At 44.2% G+C, this 25,260-nt stretch overlaps 1 protein-coding gene and 1 pseudogene across 2 annotated transcripts; both read right to left on the bottom strand.

Moving 5' to 3' along the window:
* Nucleotides 1-4,391: 4,391 nt before the first annotated feature.
* LOC311354245 (alpha-tectorin-like) lies at nt 4,392-6,329 on the bottom strand (the record flags this gene model as incomplete). Its single annotated transcript, XM_084474043.1, has 4 exons — nt 4,392-4,586; nt 5,221-5,363; nt 5,547-5,810; nt 6,167-6,329. The coding sequence occupies 4 exons, from the start codon at nt 6,327-6,329 to the stop codon at nt 4,392-4,394; spliced, it is 765 nt and encodes a 254-aa protein (XP_084330169.1).
* A 694-nt stretch (nt 6,330-7,023) lies between these two features.
* Nucleotides 7,024-24,454, bottom strand: LOC311353797 (IgGFc-binding protein-like; annotated as a pseudogene). The gene is made up of 30 exons: nt 24,409-24,454; nt 23,577-23,701; nt 21,734-22,398; nt 21,198-21,625; nt 20,710-20,870; nt 20,067-20,243; nt 19,587-19,812; nt 19,122-19,378; nt 18,232-18,322; nt 17,776-17,923; nt 17,307-17,427; nt 16,482-16,817; nt 15,862-16,042; nt 15,515-15,612; nt 15,302-15,432; nt 14,827-14,996; nt 14,128-14,342; nt 13,582-13,770; nt 13,209-13,397; nt 12,580-13,086; nt 12,116-12,231; nt 11,354-11,550; nt 10,933-11,071; nt 10,376-10,558; nt 10,037-10,182; nt 9,459-9,802; nt 9,029-9,252; nt 8,453-8,594; nt 7,616-7,952; nt 7,024-7,146 (listed from the first exon to the last, which is right to left on the bottom strand). The product of its transcript is annotated as an IgGFc-binding protein-like (transcript).
* Nucleotides 24,455-25,260: the final 806 nt, after the last annotated feature.

The following is a 25,260-nucleotide window of genomic DNA, read 5'->3' as shown; positions in this document are numbered from 1 at the left end:
CTGAGCGCATGTTGCGTGTTGTGAAACCGCTCATGTTGACGCTAGTCGCCTGTGGATGAAACTGTGGAACAATCTCGGTTTGCAAGAATCGTACCACCATTATACACGGCTTTGCTCCTATACCCAAAACGCGTCCTGACGTATACTCCAATGCAGAGCAAATTAAGCTCCCAGAGTTTGTATGGGTCCCAGCAGGTTGCTTTGTATGGGCTATAGGTAACATAATGCTAGTTAGTAGCAGCATCAGTCCCACTTCCTACAACATGACACGCGATGACAGGAGAGCTTCACACACGACCCAGTGGGAGCGCGTCGAAACTTGAAACCAAGCAAAAAAAAAAGTGCACGTCGCGACGTGCTCGCATTGTGATCCCATGATTTGAAATGACCCATCTACTCACGCATCTTATGGGGAACTCAGCGGTGGACGAAACGAAAGGCTCCGAAACAACCTTTAAAGACACGTATTGTGTCGGTTTCATCCACGGGAGCGTTGCGGTCAACCATCAGAGTTACTAAAGCCGTGGTGGCCTTTGGGCAGCGGGTTTCAATCCCGCGTTATGGGCCGCGGGGGATCGCTGACATAAGCGCTTTACGACCAGAGCGGAGGTCTGATCGTAGCAGTGCCTGGCAAACGTGGGTTGCGGTCGGACGGGATTGTTGACGGGGGGGGGGGGGGGGTCGGATCTTTCTTTCAGTCACAGTGAAATCCGGGGACATTTCCGGGGACAGCAGTAGCCGGGGACAGGTCACTGAAAACGGGGATAACTCTTTACAATACTTTTTACGAATGACTAAGTACATTAACACATTTTTTTTACACCACTAAATGTTTTTAAGAAAATAAAAGGAATTCGACCTCTTTCACTTTGTCAAACCTCAAATGATCGTTTGTTCGATACGTCCATAAAAATAACATTCATCACACAAAGTGAAATTCAATCAAAGTTTTATTAAAAGTAAAAAAAAACAACACTAATCTAGGAAGCAGAAAAAGTCAACTCAAGCCATCCTATATATATATTACTTGCAAACATACTAACACTTGATGTTTATTTACATTGTTAATGAACAATTATCATCTCCTCTGTGCTTCTCTGGAACTCAGATCAAGATTTCCCCAGAGGTGATTCCTCTCTGAAGCACGTGAACGTTTCATCATCATGCATTCATCCAACACTGAAGAGAGATTTAACTGAACGCAAGCACATTTTCCAAATCTTTACATATGTACATATGTGCCGTTCCTCAGCTACTTCAGTGGATGGAGAGTCGGCAGCTGCATACAAAAAGCACTATTTACCCTTTCACTTCCATGGTAACCTACACACCCTGCAGCAACACATTTAACACACACACACACAACCACCGCTGACCTGACCCAAACACACACAATCCATACACCGACCACGTGCCCATAAGAGACCATCCTCCGTCTCTCAAGAAGGACATGCCGGTGGTTCGAACAATCACAAAGAACATCCTCATGGCTTCACCTCTGGGCTTCAGGTGTGTCCCAAGTTTTGAGTTACAGGAAGCAGAAATGAACCGGATCCAAGGTACTTCAACTTCAACCAACCAACCACAACAGGGTTTTCATGAAAAGATATCCCTCCCGGAGAAGTGACTATTATTCAGGATGGAGTAAAGGCTTGGCTCCGGATCAGAACTTCTGGATCCGGTCCCTCAAAGCTTGGGACACCTGACGCCCAGACGACGAGGCCAGAGCGACCTTAGAGGTCACCAAGACAAATGGACCAAGGGCGTTATTAAACTGGTGGCCATCTTCTGCGTTCAAATCCCAGCCCCCCAGCTGGCATTAAAAGGGGACATATCACACCACCAGGGGTGAGTGTGAGCAGCCGTTTACAAGACGCTTTGAAAATAAATGTGCCTCTTCTGACATCACAAGTGGGCGTGTGTCCACCTAGACGTGTGACGGATAGGCGAGCAACGTTTGCTACGGTTGGTGGACCGATCTGTCACACAGCACACATCTCGGTGGACACAGAAGAGGCAGGTTCTCAAAAGCGGCTTGTAACGGCTGATGACATTCACCCCTGGTGGTGCAGTAAGAAGTCCCCTTTAAGAAGAGAGACGGCCGCATTCAGTTCCCTCACCCAGCCAGCATTTAGAACCGAGACCCGAGCCTCTAGGTGTGTACAGCCCATGGGGTGACCTGGGGGTGCACCCACCCCTATGCCCTCCCGCCCCCCCCCAGGTCACCTGGTGACGGCGTTGCCATGCCACCCCCCTCTCCCCTCCCCTCCCCTCCACCCCCAGGTCACCTGGTGACGGCGTTGCCATGCCGCCATGCCGCCCCCCCTCCCCCTCCACCCCCAGGTCACTTGATGACGTCGTTGCCAATGCCGCCCCCCCCCGCCCTCACCCCCCCTGCACCCCCAGCTACACTTGGTGACGGCGTTGCCATGCCGCCCCCCCCCCAGCTTCACTTGGTGACGGCGTTGCCATGGCCCCCCCCTCCACCCCCAGCTTCACTTGGTGACGGCGTTGCCATGGCCCCCCCTCCACCCCCAGCTTCACTTGGTGACGGCGTTGCCATGCCGCCCCCCCCCCCAGCTTTACTTGGTGACGGCGTTGCCATGGCATAACACATATATATACATATATGTATGTATATATACATGTATATGTATATATGTATGTATATGTATATATACATGTATATGTGTATATGGTACATGTATATGTGCATTTAAAATCAACATTAAAATGACCAATGTGGTACAAATACAAAGAAAGTAATTCTCTTTACGGGCGCAGCCATTTTTGTTGTCGAGTCTGTTGTGGATTTTGGTCCAGGAAAGGCCGCCAAGACAGGATCGCTTTTAACTCACTTTATTTGGTTAAGGTTATTGGTCTATTGTCTATCGTCTATGAAACAAAAGGAGAGGGATCGTACATAACACGCGTGGAGCGTCTCTAAGCTTAATATCCAATCGATACGCCGCCCAAGAGATTCTGCCCTCAAATGGCGGAGTCTGAGTTTATGTATCTCAGGTGTTCTTCTATGGTTTTCTCACTTCCTCTGTGTGTCCGTTGCTGCCCCTAGTGTAAATGTTCTGTAACTTTGTCAAATGTGTTCAGTGCTGCCCTCTGGCGATTAGGAGGGGAAATTACCTCTAAACTATGCTTGGTGCTACTGGATATGGCTATGTGAGAGTATTACAGTAAAAATGTATCACTAGGGAATATTATAATTAAAAAATGTCACAAGTCGTACGGTCAGCCTCACTGAACTCGCTGTACTTTCAGAACTACGAGTGAGAAGGTTTATACTACGACCAAAAGGGGGCTTGCCTCTGAAATGCCGTGAAAAAGCTGGGAGATTTATACCCTATGACTCGTACGGTTGGGCATACCACAAATGGATAGCACCATATGTCAACTATAGCAGTATACCGTTTCTTGGTTTTCTCTGCATAACATTTCCTGTTTTGTTTTAGAAAGTAAAAATATGAAGGATGGAATGATTTGATACATGATCAACATGTACATTTAAAGATATAATGCCCTCAAATATTTGACCTCAATCGTACAAATGCATGTTAGCATACAACGCTTTTAACTGCATAGCTCATGTTCATTTTTAACTAGTTCAATGGATATGTCTTCTTTTGTAGGGAAATATGTGGGCAGCCATCCAATCAAACTGAGGAAGAGCATGTGGAAGGACCGCAACATGGAGGTGGTCCGGAAGAAGCAGAGGGAGAAGAAGCTGGGCCTCAGGTAGCGTGGCTCCCGGCTCGCAGAAAGTGGCCGGAATTGTTCTTTTTTTGGTTCGAGATTGGTCATGAACAAATGTATCATTGGATCATCATTAGATGTGGTTCAGGATTCTGAACTTGACATAAAAAAACATTGTTTTTCAAATAAAACCAGATTTTTCTGGAGGAATTTTATCTTGGTCCGTTCATTATTTTTCATATCTAACTTGATGCACACTACGTTGTAGTTAAGATTTAAGAGAGTGGAAAAGGGCAGTATTTTTAATAAACAACCCCAAAAAAGAGTTGGATAAGTTATGTTATCTCCCTGATGTGTGTCTGGTAAGACACCTGGGGCTCCAGGGCTTTCAAACTAATTTAGTTTGGTGAAACAAAGGTGAAAAGCAAAATGACCAATACAATATTTAGTTGGATAACTTCATGAATTACACACCATACATTTGATTTAATGCAATAGTTTTATTTATGCAAGTAAATTCCATATGAATATGGGAAGGAATGAAAAAAAGAAAGAGAGTAATATGAACCAGATGGAAAGTTTATCAGTAGTCAACAATCTCACATTTCTGTCATAGTTACTGATCATATAGACTAGCCCTTTAAAAAGTTGTGAATGAGCCCAAAGAGTCCGCCTGGTTTCTTTCATTTGTAACATCCCCACACCCCCTTCCTCAGCTTGCAACTGGTTCCCTTGTGACACGGTTGGATCACGCACGTGACCATCCCATGCTCACACTTACAGACGCGCTTGCAGCCATCTGTGTACACCTGTGACCCAGCTGGGATGTAGCGGCCTTCAAACTGGCAGCCGCACTGGTCCAGTCGTACGCAGCGATCCTGGGGAGGGGATGGTCACGGAGTTAGCCAACTTCACCACAACCTTTACCTTTCGTGTCTAGGAAAAGCTCTGCACACGGATTGACTCAAGATCGGCCAACATTATTACATGCTTGTCTACGCTAGCTATCTAATCCTATTGGTCGTAGGCTTTGTTACAACATACTCAGTATACAGGGAACAGGTGCAGATTATAGTGTTTATTCACAGCTTGGTCAGAAAATACCCGGGACAGCTCAGAGTAGCTCATTATCTTGTAAAATATTATATATTTTTTAATCAGCCTAATAAGCTGAAATGATATATATCATAACTATAATATTATATGATGCACACCCTTGGAACGTCACTGACCAATGAGGATCAAGTTTTCCACACCGTTGTGGTACAAGAAGCAGCACGTACGGAACCATGAGAAACGACAGCTTTCTACTCAGACTTGGTGAAGACAATCCTGCCACAGACCTTAAACTGAGGGGTGTTCAAAGGGGTCGTGAGTGAATCATGAACTACTGCGGGACAGGAGGCGAGTGATCAACAGGCCGGGGGCGTTGATCTCTGCAGCAAAGGCGTACACGCAGTCATGGTAGTTACAGCACAGTGGTAGTGTTAGTTAGTAGTGTAGAGTGAGTACCTGACTGAGCACAAAGCCGTGTTGGCAGACGCAGCCCTCGGCGACGGGTTCTTGACATTTAGAGGAGCGGGACAGAGACCCACAGGTGGCAGGACATCCTGGGGCTGCTAGGCTGTACACACTGTTGGCTGGACACTGCATCCCTGCGATGCACACGCACACACACACACACACACACACACACACACACACACACACACACACACACACACACACACACACTTAGTACACAAATGTGGTTGTGTCTCCCTTAAGTTAATTTACAATTCATAGTATATTACACATGTAATGTATATCATTGAGCCAGATTGAGAGTGTGTTTTTACAGCAAAAGTTCTTGCTCCTCCAGTCCTCCACGGTGCCCCCCTGCTGCTGGCAGTCGTCCACGTAGTCGCTGATGACGTCGCAGGCGGAGTCGGGCTTCCCCTTGGTCAGCGTCATGTCAAACACACAGTCCCCGTAGAACTGCTCCGCATCCAGGAGCCGAGCACAGTCCCTCAGGGGCCCGTCCCGCTTCCTGATCACCTCACAGGCCGCTTTGAAGGCAGGGGGCGCGTCGCCAGGGCTCAGCTCTGGTGCACAGTCCTTACCTGAGAGAGAGAGAGAGAGAGAGAGAGAGAGAGAGAGAGAGAGAGAGAGAGAGAACATTTGACTAACTCATTTAACGATTCCTTAATTTCTGCAAGGAAGTGGAAAAGTAAACTCAACTGAAGAATTGTTTCTCTTGCGATGTTTTCCCTGAAACTGAATGAACTTAAACTAAAAGACGTGGAGGAGGCATTAAGATCTTAATCTAAACTAAATTGCTTTTAATTCCTTCCTAATTCCTTTGCAATTATACAATGACCAATTTGTCGCTGACTTTGAAACATGTTTTTCAATCCCTATGCAACCAATACTTTGACTACTTATTAACATCAGAAAAAAACCTTAACCCTAGCCTTACACTCATGAGAACAGCCCGGCACGCTGGCAAGCAATTGGCTGATTCCAAACTCCTTTGCATTGGAAGCAGCTTTCCCATTGGACAGCATGAGGTCATCTTTTGGATCATTGTTGAAGTTTCCACAGAGACCACATAACGCGTTATGATAAGTGGTCGCCACCATTACCCTCACGGCACTACGCCAATCATAAGAGACCTTAAGAACAAAAGATGAATAAGAAGAGAATAACTTTCAGGGAGTGTTATGTATCTTTGTTAATATTCGTCAACTTCCACCATCACCATTAGGACAAAGACAAAACAGGCCTATCAAGAATTATTATTATATTCCATAATAACTAGCACATTACCAAATCATTGAAAACATCTTGCCGGTTATTGTCAACTTTTGGAAACCAAAATGTATCTGCATCAACCATTGTATCATATATAGCCATGAATGGAAATTAATCAAACATTTAATGCCGTGTGTGTATGTCTATTCCTTACCTTGAGGAAACTGGTTTCCAGGATGGCCCACCTGTTTCTTTTATGAACCGTGAGCTGGTTTGAGGAGAATGGTAGGTAGACTGCCTCCCCATCCACCTGTTAACACATTCATATACCGTACACACACACACACACACACACACACACACACACACACACACACACACACACACACACACACACACACACACACACATTAATACACCGTACACACACCATGTCAATGCTTGCGATGTAAGTCTTTGTATTTTAATCGGTTCCAAGACTAGCTGTTTGTCGGTTGTAGGAATTGGGGGCATTGGTGAATGTAATATTTGTGCGTCAACATGTGTGTTGTGAATGAGTGAATCAGGGATACTGCAGGAGCATCATACCTGGACTTGTCCTTGGTAGTCCTTAGAAATGATGTATGTGTTGCCGTAGACCTTCACAGTCACTGTTTTTGCATAGGAAACTTTGTTGGAGCCACGATTATTGTTCTCTAGGCTAACCTAGACGACAGGAAAAAACATTAGATATTCCATTAATACACAGGATCAGATGTTATAATCCCTTGTGCCAAAATCCAAGCAAATCACATATTCAGAAGCCCCTTTGTTATTTGCTAAAAAAGCTCACAACATAAATTTTTTATGTATGGATCAAGAAAACATGGATCAAGAAAACATCTATTGCAAAAAAAGATGCATCAAATCCATCAGTCAAGATTTGTCATTTAACACAGAACAGTGTGTTCTACCTCTACTGTACTTTGTGGGTTTTGCTAGACTGGGTACCCCCAGCCCGTTCTGCCGGTGAGCTTGGTCTGGCAATAGCCAGGCTAGGGTTTTTGCCCTATTCCTTCCAATGTTTACTTTGGACGCCACTGTGCACGTTTGTGCACAAATAAGTAGCCAAGGTCTCCCCGCGATATTCCCAAACCTACATTTCCTAACAGTCCTTTTTCGTTGCCGTTCTCACCTCAAACCTCTCCAGTCCCGTTGTGTTTCCACACACGCTGGCAAACTGGTAGACGCAGTTGCCTTGAAAATCAAACTTGCGCCCGTCGAAGGTGCGGAAGTGTGGGTCTCCCTGGGCCGAGCAGGTCTTGAAGCTCAGGGGGAAGCAGTCCTGGACCCCGTCCCGCATGGCGCAGTGCTCGTCGGCCTTGCAGCCCCGCGGGTGGCACTGCGACTGCTGCGTCGCTCTGTCACACACGCATCGGCTGTCACACTCAGAGTCGGCCCAGAACGACTCGCCGGGCAGATAGTAACGGCCTTCGTGGTTGCAGCCACAGCTGGTCGCCTTGTCCACACATCTGTTAAGACAATGTAAAGGAACTGAATGAGTGATTCACATGGGGAGCAAGGATCGATATCTTCCTGCCCGTGCATACCCGTGCATTAACAGCACTTAGTAAGGAGGGTTCTTTTGTCATATTTTATGACGCTTTGGACTTTATCCTCTTTATTCATATATTAATTAATTTCGTATGGATATGTAAGAGAACCAAGCCTTTTCCTTTACACCTTTAAATAATGCTGTCCTAAGTCGATAAATTATAAATGATATCATAGTTATGGTTAAGGATGTTTGTTCGCTATTGCCCCAATCTGAATGGATTATCAAAATTGATAATAATGTTATTCCAAATCATACCATTCATCAAGAGCAGCTTATTCTTGATTTGACACAAGATTGTAATCCAATCGTAATATATATATATCATAATAACAATATTGGACATGTTGGAGAGTGACCGGTATTCCATATGGTCTACAGGAGAACAATCCACTCCATAAAAAGAGAACCACCTACTTCTCTCCACTGAGCACAAATCCAGGGTCGCAGAAGCAGCCTTCTGAGCAAGCCGTAGGGCACAGGTCGGGCGGAGGGCTGCAGGTCTCTGGGCACGCCGGCCCACACTGTTTGTAATGGCTGTTGACCGGACAGGCCAGGGCTGACGGAACACAGACAGGACAGCGGTGAGGTGGGCTCACCTCTCAGATTCATTTCAGGCCGAAAGCAATGGTGTAGCTGTATACAAACCCATTCACATAGAGGTCAAAGGGCCTATCGCGAAGAGTTACTATCTATCGCTGAATGAGGAAACTCAATGGTGATTGAGCCTATGGCCTACTGATGAAAGCATTTGCAGTATTACTGAGTGTCGGTGCCAACACTGTTGGATGATGGGAAAATTACCGCTTATCACCAAAAGGTATCGCCAAAGAAAACAAAACAGAAATCATTGATTTTACCACTTAAAATAAGTGAAATGGCTGTTTGTGAATGCGTGTATGTAATCGTAACTTACAAACAGCCATTTCACTCTTTTGAAGGGAAATAAGTGAAATGGCTGTTTGTGAATGTGTAAATCAATTTGTGACTTACCACAGTTTGCTACTCCTCTCCATGGAGAGACGGTGACTCCAGCCTTCTGGCATTCAGCGTTATAACTAGACAGTGCCTCACAGAGAACCTCCTGTCTCCCTTCGTTGACACAAACATCATACAAGCAGTCGTACATAAACTGTTTGATGTCCACATGAGGATGGCAGCTGGCAAAAGGCCCCTTCTTATCCGCTGCAATGCCACAAAACTCATGGCCAGTATACCTAGGAAAAAAGTGACAATGAGAATTCATTTTTGATCTCATATCAAAACTGTATCCCATTACTGAACGTCTTTTCCCAACATAATAATTTCCTATGTGAATCTGTTAACAAACCTTGACATACATAATGCACCTCTATTATTATTATTCTAATCATTTTGACTCGGGGCATTAAACATTTATTTCAAGCTGGTCACTAAAACGTACCGCTTCTGGTCCCCGGGGGAACACTGTGGACATGTGTCCTCACAGTGGTGGTAGCAGAAGGGGTCCCAGTCTGGCACGCTCCATGAACCAGCCCAGTCGCTCACGTTTGAGTACCTAGTTCCTGCGGTTTTCTTCAGTTCGTCCTCTTTTTGGCCGTTGTAGTTGCCACAGAGTCCGTCGACGTTCCCATAGTAACTGCTACTGAGGGTCACCGAAGCGAACGTAGACCAATCGAAAGTGATCTCTATTCCTATCTCCGTTTTGATGACTCCTCTGATCCCAGACTCGGTGATGGAGATGCTTCCCGACAGGTCAACTGGCAGATCTGCTTTTATACCGTCAACCTACGGAGAGAAAATGATGTATTCATAGGGAGGCAATCATTAGGGAAATCATTTTGATAATATGGTTCATATTTATCAAATAAATGAGCACTTCATTACAAATATATTCATATTCCTGCATATATTGAGTCACCTGCCAGAATCTTCATGACCATTAAAGCTAGGTTGGTTAGGCAATTTATTTAAGTAAATTTTTGTCATCCTTTGGGTAAAAAAAACTCATATTATTCCTACCAGTACAGTTCCTCTGGAGCCACTGGGCATCTCGATGGTGTGGCCTAGCAGCACCACGGTGATGGAGCGAAGGAAGGAGCCCACAAAGTTCCCCCTCAGCTCGTTCTTACTGAGCACCAGCACCTCCGGGAGTTCAGGGTCTTTACCTGGAGGGGCAGCAGATGTAGGTGAACCTAATAATTGTTAGCGCTTGCCACTTGTTTCTATGAACCTCTTTACAGTACCGACAGCGATTTATTGTTTCTCTTTCGTAAGTCGCTTTGGATAAAAGCGTCTGCTAAATGCCCTGAATGTAAATGTATGTGTAAATCATTATTGAAATAGCCAGTCACTGCAAACCTGTGGTGTTGACGAGGACATAGGTGCAGGTTCCTTGGAAAGGGTAGGTCCAGCCGTCGAAGGTTTTGTAGTGGGGGTCGCCGTAGGCATAGCATGCCGCCTCAGAGTCGGGGACGCACACCCCCTGGCCCTCCTGTACCTCACAGTGCTCCTTCACCCTGCAGTCGGCTCCGGCACAGGGGTCTGGGCCACAAGGAAATAGAGGGAGTGTATAGTATGGTGTGTAGTATAGTATAGTGTTGTACAGTATTGTATTACTGTTGTACATTATGGATAGCATTGTATAGTACTGTATAGTATCGTACAGTACAGTACAGTACAGTATACTATTGTGATAGTGTAGTATGATGGCATACTATAGTTAAGTATAATACAGTATTATAGTATAGTATAGTCTACTGTGGTGTGTTGTAGTACAAATTTAAAGTAAATTTAAAGTAAGTAATTTAAAGTAAAATTTAAAGTAAAAGTTGAAGATGAGAGAAAGAAGGTGGAATCATTGTTGGAATAAGAGTGAAGTGCAAGATTCGGGGGGTTGAACTTGATCAATGCCTTACCGATGGGGTAACAACCCAGCGTTCCATCCTTGACGTGACATTTGTCCTCCTTCTGACAGCTGGTAGCGCTGCAGTTGAACCGCCCGGCGCCACACTCACATCTCTCCGAGCAGTCCTCGTGTACCACTGATTCACCTGACTGGATACCACAGGACATTGACCTAACAGAACTGATTCCTCACAGCCGTGTGGATTATGCCGTGCCCGCCGTTTGATAAAATCATGTAACTGAGCTTCAATTAAAAGCCTCTTTTTATATATTAGAACCATGGCCGTAGCCAGGGTTTGAAAAGAAGAGGTCCTAAAAGAGTTCCCAATTAAATTTTTATCTCTACAAAAGTGACCAATGTCCGGACCTCGGTGACCTCATAGCTGGCTGCGGGCATGATCAGAACACAGAGCTGTTGGGCGCTGGCGTCACCTTGTAGTACTGGCCCTCCACGGAGCAGCCACAGCGCTCGGCGGGAACACAGTGGCCCCCGTCGAACACCAGGTCCCCGTCACACTGGCAGCCCTCGTGGCAGCGCGGGCAGGGGCCCGGCACCAACAGGTGGGCACACGTGGCGGTGCAGGTGTCCGGACACAGCTCGTAGTGAGTCCCGCGGGGACAGGAAGCGACTGGGGGAGCAGAGCCATGGGAGACAGGAGTTAAAAGAATTGTTAAAACGGGAGCTTTACTGCAACAGTATCGAACGTTGGGACAGTTGGCTCTCAGGAAACTGGACTTTCAGATCCCTAGTCTTTGTGATGTTTTTTCATTGATGTTTGATACCATTATAACAAGTTACTCTAACGTACTTATCTCAATGAAAGAAGGTCCTTAAGGTCTGAGAAATGTTGAAATTTCAGTTATTTTAAATTCTTTCATTTTTACGAATGTGTATTAGAATAACAACATGGATGATTGTGACTCATCACAGTGAATACATGATCAAATGGGCAAAATCAAATAAAGTAGTATGACTAATGAAGCAGCTTGTGGTTAGATGTAAGTCAATATTAATATGTACCAATCAGTTGTCAATTTGGTTATAAATTGGCATTGGCAAACTAAGTTTCGAATGTCAACACGTGAACACAATTCAACTTGGCGTGTGTTCGAAGGAGAACGCTTTGTTAATCCTGTCTGCTTTCCAGAAATGCAGGGTTAAGCAAGCGTACATCATGGTGAAGAATCCCGTACCACAGAAACCATGCACTCTCCACTCGGCAACAGTGGCACCCGATGACTGACAGATGGAAACGTAGTCCTGGATGTGCCGACACACCACGTCCTGCCCGCCCCCGTGGCTCATCTCACTGGAGACACAGGGAGCTCATTACTTTAAAGGTGACATCACACCACCAGGTGTGAGTGTGATTAGCCGTTACAAGCCGTTTTGAAAATCACAAGTAAGCGTTTCCACCTAGACGTGTGCTGGATAGATCAGTCTACCAGCCTACCCAGTGGACCGTAGCAAACGCTGCTCATCTTATCCGTCACACATCTAGGTGGACACGCCCATTTGTGATGTCAGAAGAGGCAGATTTTCAAAACGTCTTTTAACGGCTAATCACACTCACACCTGGTGGTACAATATGTCACCTTTAAGTGTAAGACTTAATCAGTCATCAATGTTGTTATCCATCAACGTTTTCACACGTAACGTCCACGCTAGTTCTGAAATGCTTAACATTGGACATAGGACATAGGACATAGGACATAGGACATAGGACTTGCCTGACACAAGCCTCAAAGTAGGGGAGAGGTGGCACTGTCCCGTGGCATCCTGCGAGCGGGCCCTTCGGGGATTTAATGATGTCACAGAGTTTGGATTTGGGGTTCTCCTCTCCTTCCGTGCAGGTCGGCCCTATGCATCCCGGCTTGCAGGGCACGTCTTTGATGGTCCACGCTGCGATGAACTTCCCCACGGACGGCTTTCCGGTTCGTCCGGCCAACAGGAAGTCATCGGATGGATCGCCGTTGAAGTCGCCGCACAGGCCGCGCAGCACGCCGCCGTAGGTGGACGGGAGCGTCAGCAGCACGCCTGCTAGCGTGTCATAGGTCAGATGGAGGCCAAAGTCTGTCTTTATGACGATGCTACTGCCACCTTGATGCACCTCAATCCTGCCGTCAGCCAATGACAGAGGGAGGTTGGTTCTGATGTCATCAATCTGTGGTTATAAAATATATATATATATATTTTAATCATTTTCAGAGACCTGAATTTGTCTAATTCAAAACATTTAAAAAGGGCTTATTTTTCATTTCAAAGATCCAAAGCTAGGAACCATACCAGGATTTCCCAGACAACCCCAGGCTTCATGGTGATCTCATAAGTGTATGCCTTCAGTGTGACACTGCGGTAGACTTGGCCTTCTTTACTGGTGCTCTGTTGTATTGACACAGAGAAGTCCGAAATCACTCCTTTCTTTTCTTCTACCTCCGATAGAAGGAAGCCACATTCTCCCCAGAGAGGGTAAGACTGGAGAAGGAGAAAAAGGGAGAAGAGATTGAAGAATAATCAATACGTAAATTGCCAACTTGCCATCCAATATTATTTGGACAAACAATATCGTTTTCTAAACCAAACCAACATATCAATGTATTCCTACTTAAATATGACGTTTGGATGGGCTCTAAGCATTAAGATAAGGACGTTTCCTGACCTTTCCGTCCAGTGTCCTCACTGAGGAAGAGCCGAACACAGAGCAAGAGCCGGTTGTTTTGGGAACACAGGAGAACACGCCCGACTCCAGAGCACACTTCTCATTGGCTGAGCAGGTGAATGAGTCATCGCACTTCACGTGTCCTTCCAGACAAACACACCTGCTCCCGCAATCCTCACCATAAAACACCTGCAGCGAGAGAGAGGGCCTCTTATAAGCATTGGTTCAGTTTGCAAGATGAGGTGAATATATATTTTCTTTTTTGACTGCTATTCTGCGTTTTATTTTGAATTATTAATTAATTTCTTAGCGTTATTTGCACTGTTCTGCTTCTGTTACCCTGACCCCCCCCCCCCCTTCAGGAGTATTTAATTTCAACAATAGTTTTCCTTTTAATTAATAATTATATTACCCTCTGCACACTACTACCGCTCTGTTTGATAATAACTGCAGTATGCTCAGGGTCTTTCAATACCGCGACCGTGTTGGGGCCCAAGGATACTATTTTGCAAGCATGAAAGCAGGAGAAAGGTATGACTACTTCACCTGTTCACTGCGGTAGTACTGCTCATTGTACTGGCAGCCACATTCTGCCACGGCGACACACTTGTCATCACTGAGCAGGAATCCATCGTCACAGACACAGCCTTCACCGCAGGGGGCGTCCACGTCACAGCCCTCCGCCGTGCCGAAGCCGTCGCAGGTCAGTGGGCACGGCGCGGCACACGCTTCATAGTGACTGTTGGCTCCACAGGGGAGGGCTGAGGAGAGGAGGGGCCGCAGAGGAGCCGTTACAATGTGTGTGCGTACTATGTGTGTCTGTGGAGTCAAGTGTACGTATCTAGTTGTTGTACGTATCAGGTATCACATGGAAAACAACTGTAATACAATACGGTCGTAAGCGGACATATTATATCAGTATCATGTTTTGCGATGATAAACTTTTGTTTGAAGGCACACTGGTACAATTATATGACTTATTCTTGGCTTATTCTATGGCTTATTCTTCTTGAGTCAGTAGTTGTAGGTACATTTCTGCTCATGAACACCTTGTGATGATCAGCCGTCGCTAACCAATTGATAACTAATTCATTCTGAAATCTGATTTTCTTTAAAAATCAAGTCTGTATGTTAGATAGATATTGTTGGCACATTTTGCAAAAACGATCTGTGCAAAATGTCAACCACATGGAGCAGAGAATGACTGAAAAACTATAGGCTGTTAGTTTGTGTTTTTCAGCTTACGGCAGAATTGTTGGGTCCTCCAGTTTTCCACCACAGCGCCGGCTGCTTGACAAACTACCAGGTAACTTGTCAGACTGTTGCACAGGGCAGTAATGTGGCCTTTATACGCACAAAGGTCAAATACACAATCGTTGAGGTACTCGGTATGGTCGAACTTAGCGTGGCAATCTCTGGAAGAAAAAATAATACATTAGAAGAGTTTGAGGAGCAGCATTCTGGGATATACATAACAAATACAAAGAAAAGATAGAACGTCAAATCCTTATATTCCAGACACAGTAAGGCTAATTCCATTGCAAATATCATGAAAAACCTGTCAAACTACTGTAAGCCATTCGACCAAATAAGGTTGAAAGTCAGAATACACAATTTTTCCCTTATAAATGGAAAAAAATATGCATTTGTTATTGTGATACTGGGTCTTACAAATCCCACCAATGCATCAACACATTTGCAAATGCGACAATGTGCCAACCTGAAAGGTCCTGCCTTGTTGGAGATGATCCCGCAGGAGTCTTCCTGTTGATAACGTATGGCCAGCGTTGGCTCGCAGACAGGACATTTACCCCCGGGACACTCGCTGGTGCACCCCACGTCCCCTCCAACCTGGAGGAAAACAACGTGATCTTTATAGAACATTGGTTTGATCTTGCTGTGCCACAACATCTATGGAGGAACACTGGATTACCTTGAAGCTGTTTCCAAAGTCTGTAGGGCCTTTGGCGGGGGACTTGTCAGGTTTCTGCAGGTCATCCCCGGCCTTAGTGTTGTAATCACCACACAGACCTGTCAAAACAACACAGTAGACATGAACAGGGATTATTTGCAGATATTCAAAGATGTATACATATAGTATTTATATACATATTGTTAATATCTAGAATTGCTGTGAAAGGTGAGACCTGGGACTCCAAATATTTTGTATTCAGAGGACATCCACATGCAAAGTACCCTAGCAGCTCTTCTCAAAGGGACTACAGTTTCAACATGCCTCGCAGCGTTCCTGGTAGAGTTTCACTGTTGTTTACCAAACACAGCACTTGCCTTGGACAGAGCCAGCGTAGGTGCTAGGCACCGTCAGGCTGACATGGCTCCTCCAGTTGAACTTCAGAGCCAGGCCAAAGTGTGTCTGCACAATGCAGAACCAGCCCTGGCGGAACAAGGACAGCTTCCCTTCCAACGCGGTGTAGGGCAGGTTGACGGATCGGCTGTTCACCTGACAGATAGAAGGCCGGGAGACAGTGAGTGGTGGGAGTCAGTTAGTAACAATACCTATTTCTTAAGGAATAAACGTGGTAGTAATAGGCAGGATTATAAAAAAAATGATATGTATGTAACATATAATTCATACAGGTGTATTTATTGTATTCAAATTTGTTTAATGGTTTTCTTCTCTAGTTTGATATGTACTGTTCTTTTTGCTGTTATAACACCTGCATTTCCTGATGGAGATTCATCAACTGTTATCTTAGACTGCAAATAGCCTTTATGTTAGGTACATGTTGAAAAGCAGTAAATCTATACATTTAGTAGGAAATGTATGCATTGACCAACCAAGGGTCCAACGACTCAAGGAGTTGGTTGGGAATATAAAACATAGCCAGGGTGAGAGTAAACCGTGTGACACGTGGAGGGACCAAAGGCTTGACTCTCACCAGCACTTTTCCCGGGCTGTCGCTGTTCATGCTGATGGTGAAGTTGTACACAGTCAGAGACACCAACTTGGTGTACGCCACGGCTCTGTTCCGGCCCCTGTTCTCGTTCTGGACCAGGGCCCGGTACGGCAGGAGGCCAGGGAGTGGACTCTGGACCGTCTGGGAGAGCACGTAGATGCAGGTGCCCTGGAAGTCGTAGCGGCGCCCGTCAAACGTTTTGTAGTGAGGGTCTCCGGTGCCCTGACAGGTGGCTGAGGACAGCGGGTAGCAGTCCCGGACACCCCCCTTCAGGGAACAGCGCTCGCTTTTCTTACAGCCCACCGGTTTGCAGATGATCTGGGGAGGGAATGAACAAAATGTATATAGGACAATAAAAACATGTAATACAAAAAATACAAAAAAGGTGCTGTCGTAGTGATGGTAACTCCCTGCTCATTTCACAGACCTTTGAAATACGTCCTTATGTTTAGTTAAGAGTCAGTTAACATTAGCATTGGGACATTTCTGTTCTGGTATGAAGGGCAGAAGGTGGGAATTAGCCACATAACCAATGGAGTATTTTACACAATGCTTATTCAAAGGTGGCATCAGTAAGATACATACTGTGTCAAACCATAAAAATACTAGGTTGCTCCTTATACAACGCTATGTTATGATGAAGCCATGAAACATCCGATGCGGGCCAGATGGTCCTTACTTTTCTATTGGTATCAAAGTACACGGAATGTAAGCATAAGGGTTTTTAATTTCATATTGGTCCTTCACAGCTGCCAGTTTTTTCAAAATGCCTTATTCTTTAAAGACTTAAACACACACTTGCCCTACCTTTCCACTCTTGGAATCACAGTGACACTTGCTGCGGCACTTGTCATCGGCCCAGAACACACTGCCTTGTGGGTAATATCGTCCTTGTTGCTGGCAGCCACAGGAGGACTGAGGGATACATCTGAACCACACAGGTGTAGTGAACTTTGAGAAAGCGCACAGGTGTCACATAGGTGGTCCCACTGATCAGTGGACCACCTTGAAGCCTCTTTTGTCTTTGTAAGATGAATCACTACTAATGGTCTTTCCTCAAATAGTTCCACTGATTTTAGTGAATACGTTGATATTAATAAACTTGCTTACGAATCAAACAAAAACCTTTAGGCTTAATAATGTAAGACATGTGGATTCTAAATCAAGAGCTTAACGACATTATGACACGCATTGATATCATTCTGCTCGTGGTTATGATGACGTTGATTAATAGTGTCGTTGTAGTCGTACTAGAGGTGAAATATTGTAGCCCTACCTGTCTCCGCTGAGCACCAGGCCTTCATCACAGAAGCATCCCTCCACACAGGGGGATTTGCATGCTTGCTCAGTGTCCCGGGCTGTGCAGGATGACGGACAGGCCGAGCCACAGGACTCGTAGTGACTCCCTGCTGGGCACGAGAGGGCTGGCGGGAGGGGGGGTGTTGACATAACACAACTGTTAACGTCAGGCCACATTTTTTTTGTGAGGCCTATTTTTTATCGTCAGACTATAAAGGAAAACAGAATATTGTAACCAGGTATGCAATTGGCTTCTCTTATTACTCGATTGCTTTGGTCTGTATCGCTGATGAGTCAATGATTGATCAGTGATCATCACTCGACAATGATCACATCGTGAATTTTACTTATGAAACCTGGATTGCCAGGAACATCATTTACATTATTATACAGAATAAACATTGTTTTAAAGTATAGCGCACACACAACTTACGACAGTTGGCAATCTCCCTCCACTGTGGATTTATTTTTACTCCCTCAGACATGCAGTCTTCGCTGTAACTCTCCAGATTGTCACACAGGATCTGTTTAGCACCTTGGGAACCAGGCAGACACCACATACAACACTATTACTAATCCAGATCATTACTCCAAAGCAGAGACCTGACACCAAACACGCAAAAAGGACCTCCTCAAAAGAAATACAATTAATAATTACAATATGACTTTTATCATTTTACTGAAATAACGTCCAACACAGAAAAGATTTTGGTGGACACAGATATTATGTTATTAGTATAAAATCTTTTTGGTTTAATAATATTTTTCAATCAACTGGTGCCTTTATTTACATCGGTTTTTCTCTGATCCCCTCTGTTAAAATATTGGTTACACTCTACTCTGGTACTTGTACTCTTGTAACCTTTCCTATTAGGGTAAAATGAATCTAACTTTCAAAATATAATAACACCAAAAAGCTAACCAGTATACTAACCAATGGGGGACACAGCCACAGGACCACACCCTTTAATGTGATTGTATTGAGCCTCTGTGCCACACAGTTTCTTATGTCTGCTCACTGAGCTTTTATTCACATTGTAGTAAACTGTGTATGCGTTGTTCTTAATCCCTCACTTATTTAAACAGCCCTGGATTATACCTTTCAGCGTAGCATTATCCTGCTGTTGTCTCCTTGTATACTTCGTCTATGTATTGATTGGTTTGCTATGGATCTAATCTAATCTGGCGGATTAATGCATCCATAATGCTGTTATGAATGATCCTTTGCATTTGGTTCATTCTAACAAAACTATTGTGCGCAATAACGTTATTAGCGAAATATCATCATCTACAGTAACCATTCTGTAGCTACCATCCGATTACATTTCTCTTACCTTGATTGGTGCACACATCGTACACACAGTTGGCACTGTACATTTCAGGGTTTATAGTTTTGTGACAGATTGCAAATGGACCGTCTGGTTTGTTTAGGAGTCCACAGAGTTTTGGTCCTAGGTAGTGAAGTTTACGCTTCTCAGAACAATAGGGACATTTTCCGCCACAGTTATCGCGGCAGAAGGGGTCCAGGTCTTTCTCCTTCCAGGAGCTGATCATCTTGAGAACATTGGATTCACTAGCACCTTGAAGGGTAAACATTGTTTTAAGAGATCGTAGAGAAAATACAATTGCACCGACCACACCTAGGCTTAATATTGCTTCTTGCAACCTGTTGTGGCCCTTTTCAACATAACACTTATTTAATCATATCGTAATTTTCTATTTTTCATGTGTTTTAATTAACTTAGTTATTGACTTAATTAAAAAGTATTTTTTCCCTTGTTTCCTTACCCACTGGTGTTGGCAGGTCGTCTCTTCTGTCCCCATTGTAGTTCCCACAAAGGCCCCCCAGGTGCTTGTAGTAGGACGAGGGCACGGAGATGTACAGCCTCGTGTTCCAGTCGTATCTGACTGTCAGGCCGAAGTCCGTGGTGAGCACGGCATACCATCCACTCTGTTTCACTGAGACTCGACCGTCAGACAGACTCACTGGTAGGTAAACTAACTCTCCGTTCACCTGGAGGTTACATGAAAAACAATAGGAATAGATGGTCGTTCTCAGTGACACATGATTGGCCGGTTACGTTGCATGCTCAGCATCAGTCTCACAGTCACGCATCAGAAAACAAGTTTAATCATCAACACAATAATCATCAAGTTTTTTTGTTTTGTTTTGCTTTTGATTCAGCACAATTTGAACAGTGAACCTTGTACAATCATACCAAAAAGGTAGGTTTGTTTATCGAAGAAGATTTGGACGATATCAATTACCTGGACTCGTCCCCTGTGTCTGCTTATGATTACATTCAGGTTGTAAACGTTGACGCCCACAGTCCTCACATAGGACACCCTACGGTTACCGCGGTGATTGTTCTTGGTTGTAACAGTGAAGGGCGTTAGGTCTTTGTCTGCTTTAGCGACAGTTGTCATAATGTAGGTGCAGGTACCCTGGGGGGAGGACAAAGGTCACAGTATAGACCATAAGCATGAGGTAAGGCCTGTATATGACTGACATGGAACCCACAAACATTATATACAGGCAAATATTTAGAGATATATTGAAATTGATATAATGATAGCAATTATATTATTTTATTATTTTTAAGCTAGGAATTAACTATTTTAGCAACAACATACATGGTAAATAGACTGCATTCATAGAGCGCTTTTGTAACCTGTGGCCACTCATAGCTCTTTACAACTAGTGCCTGGCACCCAGCGTCAGGAGCATGGTTAGGTTGGGTGTCTTGCTCAGGGGCACTTCGACACTCGGCTTTGGGGAAGAGAGGAGCGAACCAGCAACCTTCCGGTTGCCAGATGCCCTGCTCCACCTCCTGAGCGACTTGCCGCCCGACAATAATGAATTTATGATATTTTCATTGACACATACTGCTTACTGTAAGTCGCCTCATACCTGGAAGTCAAAACGACGGCCATCAAAAGTCTTGTAGTGGGGGTCACCTAACGCCTGGCATGTTGCCGTGGAGACATGGACACATGAACCCTTTGCACAAACTTCCTTCTCTCGGCATGAGACCCCCTCACAAGGATCTAGGGGGGGTGCGACGGGGAGGTCTGCAGGAGAAAACACCGGAGCATGTCAAATGGGTTTTATCAACACAGTTTCATATGTTCTGTAAACCACAAACTTAAACCAGCAAACTCACACACCTCTCAACCATGGCCTGCCTAATCTCTCTGGAGCCTGGCAGTTCGAAAGGGGATATACAAAGCAATAGAACACCTACAAGTAGCTACCTACGTAGACACATGAATGATGGAATGAGTAATGAGGGAATGCATCCCTGGGTTTTCCTTCAGTCGTGCCTTCCAGTGGGTGTTCATCGCCCTTGGCTGTCTGAATGCACGGTTACAGATCACGTCAATTACGTGTGCACTTACCGTCAGAACAGACTCCAGCGGTTGCATATCCTTCATGATGTGCCCCTCCGTAGACGTACACCACCATGCCAGAATCCCCGTCCACTCTCCAGTGCTTCTGCCCGGTCCCCAGGTCCACGTTGGCCCAGACCCACTTGGCTCCTAAGTGGTGGTGACTCCACATGGGGGACTTACAGCTGGACTCCATGCACACCTTGACACTGTTGTAACCCTCCCGCTCTGAGAAGATGACAGCGGTGCCGCTCATCTTATCCACGGTCTCCAGCGACCAGGCACTAGCCAGCCTGTCTGACGAACGCAGAATCAGCATCATGGCATCTCTATTGGTGCTCATGAACACCACCAGCAGCTTCTTGTTGCCCATCACCATCAATGGCTGTTTGGGCGTGACGCTCCATTCCATGAACTGCCCGGCTTTCTTCAGTTTGCTGATTTTTTTTAATAGGGAGTAGAAATGTATGAATGAAGCAGGATTAAGAAAAGTAATACATGAAATGCATTCTAATGGTTTACAAAATAATAATGCATATAATCATCATCTTAACCTTTTGTCTGTGCCTTTCCCTCTGTGCACAGTCACCTCTGTGTTGTCCTCAGTAGCGACGACGGTAACCAAGGATTTGGCCGGACTATTCATGCCAGGGGGCACCATGTATTCTCTACCCAGCTGGCTCACCGGTGGAAGTTGTTTGTACACATGGTCACAAGGTGAACCATGACAATGGTCCCCAACAAATACCGCCACAGGCTTCTGTGATTTAATCTGCATGCCTGTCAGAGTGGGATTCTCTGTTGGGGACTCTAACAGGAAGGTTTCATAGGGTTTCAAGGCAATGGTAGTTTCGCTCCCGCCTTTCCATAAATCCAACCCTTTGACCTGCACTTTCTTTGAGTGCTGGAAAGTGACCTTGTTCCAACTGTTGCCATTGACGACAGCCACTAGCTTGTCGAAGAAGCCTCCAGCTGGGGTGAACACCATGTATTCCACACCCAGCTGGTCTGTAGGGGTGATCACCGCGCCGTCGCCGGTGAAGGCTTGGTAGTTGAAGGCGACCACAGAGATATCGGCGGTGGAGGAGATGTGAACCGCTGAGTGTGGAGGGTTGTGGACCTGCTGGAGCTCTGCTCCTGCTGGGACAGACACCCAGTGGGTCTGCCCTGGAGACACAGTCAGCTGATGGGAGAACTTCAGGCTACCAACCTGCAGGTGGGAGTTATACGTGCTATTATTCTTCGGCTTGTATTGTCCTCTGTGTATTCTTTAGTGTTCAGTGTGTAAAGCAGACACTTTATTTGTGTTGACATAGTAGGCCTATTTACATGTTGGTAAAGGAAGTTGATCTTGCAGATTTCAACAACTATAAACAATGTATACCAAAACTAAGAATTATTGTAAGCCTACAACTGTGACCTTTGACCACTACTTTGGTCCATAATATACACTTTACAATATAAATTACATTATACATTAAACAAGATATGAATGTGAATGTAAGAAACATGAAATTACAAATGGATTTCATCATAGTTTTCTGTGTGTTAGTTATTTTATATCCAATTGTAAACAACTTAATTTACAAGGTTTATTTGTTTAACACTTATAATAACACTGCATTTTTTTTCTCACCTTTACACAATGCAATCAAATCCTGAAAAACAAACCTAAACAAACATGTCCTGCAGTTTGACCTGCTCTGAAATACGGTTTTACTCGGAATTATGTTATATTATGGAAGTAAAATAAGCATTATAAAACGGGTGGCTTAAATCAAGCGATCTGATTGGTTCAGTTTACAGAGTTCAATATCACTCCGCGCCTAACTTGAACTGTTGTTTATTTATATATAAAAGCAATAGCATAGTTCACTGAAGCCTAAAAATATGTTTTGCTGGAGAGGGTGGAAATGTTGTAAAGCAATAGGCACACGGTGAGTGAACTCGATAGTAGGCTAAATTGCCGGCGAACCGAGCTACCGTCTCTAGCCTTTAGCCTTCTCTCTGAAGGACGCTACAGTGTGTTGCATAGTGTTTTCACTATTGAGGGTGTCTATGACTTTCATTTCGCCATACGTACGTAACCGTTTTATAAAAGCAATAGATCACTTCAGTCAGTGGTATACGCTCATTATACCACAGTGAAGGGGGTCGCCGTCCCTCCGCTGCGTGTCGGGACGGACAACGCCCCTTAGGCCTAACTGTGGTATAATGAGTGTATACCAGAGCCTGTCATGATCTATTGCTTAAATGAATGCTGTTTCATGTTGTCTTCAATAGCTTATAAATGTTCACCCTATTTTCTCTCTCTGGTATGACATATGAAGCAATTAACAAACAATTCTTAATCAAGCATCCTTGATGAGGAGCAAACCATGCACACACCTCAATGAGGACCTCGGCTTTTGATTCTCTGGCCGTAACAACTAATTGGAGCCTTTGGTTCTTCGTTAGGTAGTTTGGAAGAAATGTTGCAATGAAGTCTCGTCCCGTTGAACAACCGTGGCACACTAGAGGTGAGGATTGAGAAATGCGTATGCTTTTATATACATTTCGAAGCATTGTTTGTTTGACAATACTAAATAAATCAATAATTGACTCAAAACATAACGTCAACAAAACATATTTTATTAATTTAAAATCGATTTGATTGGATTTGACGCTAAAAAATAGTCTGTTACACGGTTGGAACTGCATTCATTTTGATTTCGCGATAATGACTCGCTGTACATGATCCCCTACATACTTATCAAAATGAGCCAACTACAGTCCTAATGCAACACAATAACACATATCTACCATATGTGGTCAACTTTACAATAAGGGCACATTAATTTACCGTTAATTAACGTTATTTTTCTTTAATGCTTATTATGCAGTAATAAGCATTATATAGCGTAGGGCTTAGTGTTATGGATAGGTTTTTGTATATTAATTAGCTGTTTGTTAATGCTTAATAACGCATTTACTACCAGTAATGGTAACCGATAATGATACATGTACCCTTATCGTAAAGTGTTGCGTCAAAGTTTCAAATATTAACTTAGGCCTACTCAACAGCCACACATTTATTAAGATTAAGTTTAAATTAAGCTTACAAGTTTTCCTCTCCCTCAGTTCTGAACTAGGAACTGGACTACTGTGCAGCATATTTGAAATGGTCTATCATCTTGGAGCCATTCACCACAATCATGGACGGTTTCATGTATAGGCCTACCTGCCAACAGTGCCGCAACACCTGCATACAGCACAAGAGACCTCATGGCCTCTGCTATAAGAGGAATAGAAAAATAAATGCACACAACAATACAATCATGTAGAACATCTAACATCTAGGTTAGGAAGCATAAAATTCATAAATATGTTTAACACAAAAAAATGCTGTACGATCCTACAATTCACAAATCTGTATGATGATTATTAAACAGATAAAAATACAAGATGATCAATATAAAAAGATAAAAAGGCCTACCACAGACCTACCTACAAATAAATGTATATATCAAGTACATAAATAAAGGTAGTAACTAATATAGAATGCCAGCTCAGTGCATTATATTCTGAACCTCTATAAAGGTTATTGCATCTAACTTTAAAATTAAAAATGTATTATCATTACCACTTTTAATAAAATTCAATTCCACCAACAGCCCAGTTATCCCATCAAGCACCTATACTTTACCTTGACTGTGAAGGATAGATTATGGGGAGTGTGCACAAAGGCAGGTTTATATCTCTGGTGAGAATAGAGAGAAGGAAATGAAAAAATAACACGTTCCTCCTTATTTCTGGGTGAAAGAAAAGCATATTGAATTTCACACACACACACACACACACACACACACGAAAATAAATATTGCATTTGGAATAGAATGAATAATGCTACATCATAAAATAAGCCCTTGTGTCCGACTGTGTTTGCATATACAAGGTAATTAGAGTTGGAAACATAAGCCCTCAGTCTATAGACAAGTCCTCCCACCATCATCTTCATGTGCCAAATAACTGCACTTCAACTGATGAATGATGTACGAAAGGTTATGAACTAATGGGACCAAATCCATTACTA

Source organism: Micromesistius poutassou (genome assembly GCF_964030765.1).
Source record: "Micromesistius poutassou genome assembly, chromosome: 10".
In the NCBI taxonomy this organism is placed as follows: Eukaryota; Metazoa; Chordata; class Actinopteri; order Gadiformes; family Gadidae; genus Micromesistius; species Micromesistius poutassou.
The sequence above is the reverse complement of the archived record's forward strand: the minus strand, read 5'-3'. Positions and strand labels throughout refer to the sequence as shown.